Source organism: Myotis brandtii, unplaced genomic scaffold, assembly GCF_000412655.1.
Source record: "Myotis brandtii unplaced genomic scaffold, ASM41265v1 scaffold328, whole genome shotgun sequence".
Taxonomy (NCBI): domain Eukaryota; kingdom Metazoa; phylum Chordata; class Mammalia; order Chiroptera; family Vespertilionidae; genus Myotis; species Myotis brandtii.
In genome coordinates this window covers 193197-200346 of record NW_005362626.1, presented here as the reverse complement: position 1 = coordinate 200346, position 7150 = coordinate 193197, and the positions used below count along the sequence as shown (strand labels likewise).

Sequence of the window (7150 nt, the reverse complement as noted above, 5' to 3'; positions counted from 1 at the left end):
GCCCCCACCCATGCACCAGGCCTCTATTCTATATAATAAAAGGGTAATATGCAAATTGACCCTAACAGCAGAACAACTGGGAATGACTGGTCACTATGACACACACTGACCACCAGGGGGCAGACATGCAGGAGCTGTCCCCTGATGGTCAGTGCGCTCCCACAGGGGGAGCTCTGCTCAGCCACAAGCCAGGCTGACGGCTGCCAGTACAGTGGTGGTGGTGGAAGCCTCTCCCACCTCCTCAGCAGCCCTAAGGATGTCCGATTGCAGCTTAGGCCTGCTCCCTGCTGGCAAGTGGGCATACCCTGAGGGCTGCCGGACTGCCAGAGGGATGTCTGACTGCCAGCTTGGGCCCGATCCCCCAGGGAGCGGGCCTAAGCCAGCAGGTGGACATCCTCCGAGGGGTCCCAGACTGCAAGAGGGCATAGGCCGGGCTGAGGGACCCCCCCGAGTGCACAAATTTTTGTGTACCAGGCCTGTAGTTTTAAATATATTTTTATTGAATTCAGAGAGAAAGGGAGAGAGAGAGAGAAACATCAATAATGATGAGAGAGAATCATTGATCGACTGCCTCCTGCATGCCGCCCCCTACTGGAGATCAAGCCCGAAACCCCGGCATGTGCTCTTGACTGGAATCAAACCCAGGACCCTTCAGTCCGCAGGCTGATGCTCTATCCACTGAGCCAAACCAGATAGAGCTGTCGTGGATGTATTTATGGTTGATTCATAAAGATAAATCCTTCATCAAGAAGTGACTTCTTTTTTCTTCCAAAAAAAGTGCTTTACAAAGCAACTTAAACTGATCCTTCATGAATGAAAGCCATTTAGTCTCCATGAGTTCCTCCCTTGGTCTTTAAAAGAACTGCCAAGATTAACTTTATGAAAACACAACTGTCCTACCTTATCACCACCTTACTAATAAAGATAAGGAAAAATATTGACCACCAACATGGTAACAGTTAAAAATCCATTTAAAAATCTGCGTTAGCAGTAGCTGACCCTCTAATTCACTGACAGGCAGCAATAGGCTCGCTGTGATGGTTTTAGAACCCTTGTGGGAACTATGTCCATAAAGCTTTCTTTTTTTACTTATGTAAGGCAAATGGGCCAATTCAGGGGGAAATAAGTTATTTGACTCCTTCAGTCTCTATTAGAAATAGAGACCAAATCAATTGCTTTCTATGTGTCTATTCAATTGGGGACTTCCCCTTTTCTCTGATCTATATACTGAAAATTACAAGGATAATGGACTTAGTAAGAATTCATTTTATTTTCAGTGTAGATGGAGGCCATATTTATGTATTTTTAAAGATCTGTTTCAAAGTTCATGTATTAGAAAGAGAACATTTTACAGAGACAGGTTGGGTAAAAACAGTGCCAGTATATGTGAACCTCATAAAACCTTTGTTGTTTAAACTTAACTACCACTTGATCTCATAGGTTTATTTTCAACTATTCCTATCAGTTCTTAAAACTAGGCATCTCAGTAAGAGAAGATGATGTGTGATGGTCTCTACACTAGACAGGAACATTTTTATTATAGAAAGTCAGGGCCGTGGTGCATTGTACTTGCCTCTGTATCGCTTGTGAACAACCAGACCAACAAATGGTCATCTTGTTTGACTGTTTAAAAAACAAAGCAATGTGAGATTATAAAAGGTTTATCTCTATTAGATGTCGGACTGAATATGAACTTAGAGATCAAGCTGCAAAGGGGGATGAAGCAACTCGAAAACGATTCCATGCGTTTGTGCTCTTTCTGGGAGAACTTTATCTTAAGCTGGAGGTGAGGAGTCATTTTCTTTTGTTAAGTACTTTTGTTAAGTAAAGCTGGCGAACAAATTGATCTCAATAAGGAATTTGTGTTTACATTACTTTTGCAACATCAAGAGTGAAATGGGAGAGAAAATGACGACTCAGTGCCTGTCTTCCTGTTCCAGGGCAAGGTGCTGAGTAGTTCTGAGCATTGGAAAGTCTTCGTGTGCTCCATGGGTGTTTAAGCGTTTAAAATGTAGACATGCATACTTCTTTGGATTCTTGCCTCAGGGACATTAGTACATGTAACATGTTGACATCCAGATGGTGACTGAAAAACAACTTGACCTACAGGACATAAATCTTTGAGTGAAGAGGGGAGAGACTAGAGTTTGGTTGTTACACCCAATTCACCTAGATTAGGTCTTGGTCCTGTTTTATATGTTAATCTTCCACATAAAATGCATTTGTACAAAGGGTACAGCTAACCTTGTTTGTAAATTGGTGGTATGTGAGCATATGCTGGTTAGTAGGCAATTTAAGTCGAGATAGTACTTTGTAAAGGATATTCAGTTTGTTCTTTGACAAGTTAGTACTGACTAGTTAGTCTCAGATTCAGGTTTATCTATTTAAGCCTGAATTGGGGACTTAGCACCATAAAAACCACTGAAAAGACAAGAATCCACCATCAGATGTACATCAGGGCATCTACAAGTCTTCGTCCAATCCAGTGCCCACTTGACTGTCCCTTTTTGTCACAGAGGCTCAGTTTTATAAAACTTTCATGTCTTAATCTTTTCTATTGTTATGAGCCACAATAAGAGCACCAATACAAACGTGCCTTGGATGGAGAGCTGTTTAAGATGCTCTGCATTTCTCCTTGGAAGTTATGGTGCTGTGTGGGGGAGGGGGAAGACCAGGCATGGCTCTCGAGCCTGAAGTTCTTCCAGCCAGAGAGCCAAGACACGTAGACCATTCTCATGCAAAACCAGAGTATTTGTAAACAGTATATGAACCGCAGAGTAAAATGCTGTGTGTTCCCCAAAAAGGGGGAGGTAGCTTAGTAGACTAGAGATGCTTCATGAAGCAATAACATTCAAGGAGGCTTACGTTATCCAGACCACACATTACATGTGATAAATGAAAAGTTTGACCTATAGTTGACTAGTTCTATTAGAAATTTTAGTTATATGTAAGGTAAGTCTAATTTTGTGAAGATATCAGAGTATGTCCCTATGATTTTTGTATCGTTTTAAAGTGCTTATTTTGCCAACACTTTGTTAGATCATTTATATATCTGTATCATGTTTTGGCATAGTTGCTGTTCATTTTCTTTTGTCCCCAAAGATCAAAGGAACAAATGGGCAGGTTACAAGAGCAGATATTCTTCAGGCTGGTCTTCGGGAGTTGCTGAATGCCCTCTTTTCTAACCCTGTGGATGATAACCTAATCTGCGCAGTAAAATTACTAAAGGTAGGTTTTACTTATTTTCTTTCCTTAAAGTGTAACTAACTGTTCTACCCATCTAGCATATAATTTGGAGAAAGGAAAGTAGATATATAGTACACAAATGAATTCAACATAGTTATTACATTAAGTTAAATATTGACATTTTATTTTGCTCTGGAATTTAAATATATTAGAAAAGCAATACATGCTTATTTACTGTAAGAAGTGGATTTTAGAGTGAAAAATGGGAGTCCTTCACGGTGCCCCTTCCTTCCCCACGTCTGTAGGTGTATCTCATAAGTACCATCTGACTCTGCTGCTTTACCACCTACGGAAGATCTTAGATCTTTGCGTGGCACACAAATTGACTTCTTTCTGCAGTAGCTTCCCAGTGTTCCGGTGTTTACATGCACATTGTTTACCCATTGTTACCAAACAGTGGATTACTTTTAATTTAGTCTCGGCAGCATTATTGGTAATCGTTCATCGTCTTTATATAGGTTAAATGCCTGCACGTAGGTTTGGTGGACCAGAGAGCATGTATACCTTAATTTGATAAGTACAGATGCTCCTTGATTTAGGATGAGGTTATGTCTCCCTAAACCCACTGTAAGCTGAAAATATTGTAAGTTGAATATCATTTAATACACCTAACCTACCAAACCACAGAGCTTAGCCAAGCCTATCTCAGACTTGCTCAGAACACTTCCATTAGGCTGCAGTTGGGCAGAATCATCCACCAATGAAAACACGGTTGAGTATCGGTTGTTTGCTCTCCTGATTACATACCTGCTGGGAGCTGCAGCTCATAGCCATTGTCCAGCATCCTGAGAGAGGATCGTACCACATGTCACCAGCCTGGAGGAAGATAAAAAATTCAAAGCAGTTTTAGTTTCTACTGAATGCTTATTGCCTCTGAACCACTTGTAAAGTTAAAAAGTTATAAGTCTAGTCCCGCTGGTGTGGCTCAGTGGTTGAGTGTCGACCTATGAACCAGGAAGTCACAGTTCGATTCCCAGTTAGGGCACAGGCCCGGGTTGCAGGCTCAATTCCCAGCATGGGCATGGCATGCAGGAGGCAGCCAATCAGTGATTCTCTCTCATCGTTTCTGTCTCTCCCTCTCCCTTCTTCTCTGAAATCAGTAAAAATATACTTAAAAAATATATAACTCTATCTCTGGCCAGTGTAGCTAAGTTGGTTGGACCACTGTCCTGTATACCTAAAGGTTGAGTGTTCAACCTAGATCCCCGGTTGGGGTGCCTACCGGCAGCAACTGTTCGATGTTTCTCCCTCTCCCTTCCTCTCTCTCTAAAATCAGTAAAAAGGAAAGAAAGAAAACATATCCTCAGGTGAGGATTTAAAAAAAAATTATAAGTCTAACCGTCATATGGTGGGGACCTTCTGTCATGCCAAATTTCTCTTCCAAACACTTAGCCACAGTGTATTCCCACCCCTCTTCCCATCTGTATCCTTGTCAGTGATAGATGCAAGCAATCCTGGGGTTGGTTTTGTCGGATGATGTAAAAAGGAAAACCTCATTTCAGTTTGCATTTTCCTGATCACTAGTGAAGTTAAGCATTTTTTTATTAGACATGATTTAGCTCCTGTGAACTACCTGTGACATCCTTAACTCATTTTTTCCTGATGAAGTTTTTGTTTTAATTCGTTGCTTCAATATTTATTGCACTCTGCATGTTTCAAACAGTGACATATTGATTAAAATTGTACAACCTACCTTAGTCATACAGGGAGTAAGCCATATAGTCATCCTATATAATAAAAGGCTAATATGCAAATTGCCCCCCAGGAGTTCAACTAGGAATTCGACCAGTGGCGGGGTCAGTCGGCCTCGATTGGAGCAGGCTGGCAGGACCCCACCTGTGCATGAATTCATGCACTGGGCCTCTAGTTAACACATAAAACCTTTGGTTAAAGATCTGCTATAGTTCATTGGTTTCTTTCTGTCAAGAAAAACACTGAAGGTATTGAGATAGCTGAGTATTAGATGGTAGAGGACAACTGGGAATATTTGACTTGTTTAAAGAATGCTTTGGCGGCCCTAGCTGGTTTGGCTCAGTGGATAGAGTGTCAGCCTGCGGACTGAAGGGTCCCAGGTTCGATTCCGGTCAAGGGCAGATTGCTGGCTTGATCCCCAGTAGGGGGCGTGTAGGAGGCAGCTGATCAATGAATCTTTTTCATCATTTATTTTTCTCTCTCTCTCCCCCTTCCTCTCTGAAATCAGTAAAAATATATTTAAAAAAAAAAAGAATGCTTGGGGTAGGGAAGAATGCTTGAAGTGCTACTATTATATTTTTAGAATATTGATACTTGATTGAATTCTTTCTTTTATTGATCCCTGTGTCTTTTAGTTGACAGGGTCAGTGTTGGAAGATGCCTGGAAGGAAAAAGGAAAGACGGACATGGAGGAAGTTATCCAGAGGATTGAAAATGTCGTCCTGGACGCGCACTGCAGCAGGTAGGAGAAGGGAGGTGGACACCAGGGAGCCAAGTCCTTACTTTTCTTTTAATCAGCTGTGCTTCATTGGAACAATTGAAATCTTACAGATTCATCCACAGAAACCTTTTATTAAAGGCACAGTATTTTACCTGTGGCTTCTGCTCACCTAGCCATTTTTCCTCAGTTATTCAGTAAATGCCTAGGTGTACTACTCTCAGTCTAGTAGGAAGCATAGATATGCTTGCAGGGTGGCCACTGCATTTAGGAACCATATAGGTACTTACATGGAACAAATTTCAAGGCTATTTTTTTTAAGGGTGAATTTGTGTCATTATAGGAGATGTGTGGAAAATTAAAGCATTGACTGTACATGTTAAATTGGTGAAATGGTGGTAGGAGTCTGGTATTTTAGAGCCTGACAACACATAGGGTGGATACACTCACTCACTCCTTTTCCACTTCTGTCTGCAGAGACGTGAAGCAGATGCTCTTGAAGCTTGTAGAGCTCCGGTCAAGTAACTGGGGTAGAGTCCATGTAACCTCAACATACAGAGAAGCAACACCTGAAAATGACCCCAACTATTTTATGGTATGCCAGTGTTTGCTGTTTAAATGTTGCTTATTGCTTGAATTCAACTTTGGAAATTTCTATGAGTTACATAAAGCCATTCCCAGAATTTAATGCCTAATAACTCTTCACTGGCTTAGGGTCCCTGGCAGCAAGCAGAGCAGGTAAATAGAAGAGACATGGGTTCCTCCCATGGCGGGTGGACTAGAGAAAGAGCCACCCAATTGCCAGGGAAATGATGAGACTTGGACTTAAGTGAGTGTAGGGATTCCAGGAAACTGTTTCCCAGGGAATTCATAACCAAGGCCTGCAGCTCAAACTGTTACTTTGTATGTTATCATAAAAGAAGCTAAGAAAATAAAAATGATTACCAGGCCAATGATCCTGGAAGCTCCCAACACGACCAAACACAGCAATTAGGGAGGAACTAGAGGCCAGGTGCACAGATCCGTGCGGTGGGGTCCTTTGGCCTGGCCTGCGGGGGTCAGGCCAAAACTGGCTCTCCAACATTCTCCAAGGGGTTCTGGTTTGTGAGAGGGTGCAGGCCAGGCCAAGGGACTCCACCGGTGCACGATCGGGACTGGGGAGGGACCACAGGAGGGCTCCAGGGCATGTCTGGACCTTCTTGCCCAGTCCCGATCGGCCGGACCCCAGCAGCAAGCTAACCTACCGGAGTTGGAGCATCTGCCCCCTGGTGGTCAGTGCACGTCATAGCGACTGGTCGAACAGTGGGACACTTAGCATGTTAGGCATCTACACTAATAAAAGAGAAACATGCAAATTGGTGTCACTCCGCTACCCTTCCCATTGGCTAATCAGCATATCCTTATGCAAATTAACTGTCAGCCAAGATGGCGGCCGGCAGCCATGCACTGAAGCGAACAGGGAGGCTTGCTTGCTCCAGTGATGGCGAACTCCAA

At 42.7% G+C, this 7150-nt stretch overlaps 1 protein-coding gene across 1 annotated transcript in view; it reads left to right on the top strand.

Annotated features, from left to right (window-relative positions):
• Positions 1–7150, top strand: part of PAIP1 (poly(A) binding protein interacting protein 1) — a 43849-nt gene that overhangs the window by 24999 nt on the left and 11700 nt on the right. The window contains exons 5-8 of the mRNA XM_005871033.2: positions 1675–1786; positions 3103–3228; positions 5574–5680; positions 6134–6251. Coding sequence (XP_005871095.1) covers positions 1675–1786; positions 3103–3228; positions 5574–5680; positions 6134–6251 — 463 coding nt within the window. The remainder of the gene's footprint in view (positions 1–1674; positions 1787–3102; positions 3229–5573; positions 5681–6133; positions 6252–7150) is intronic.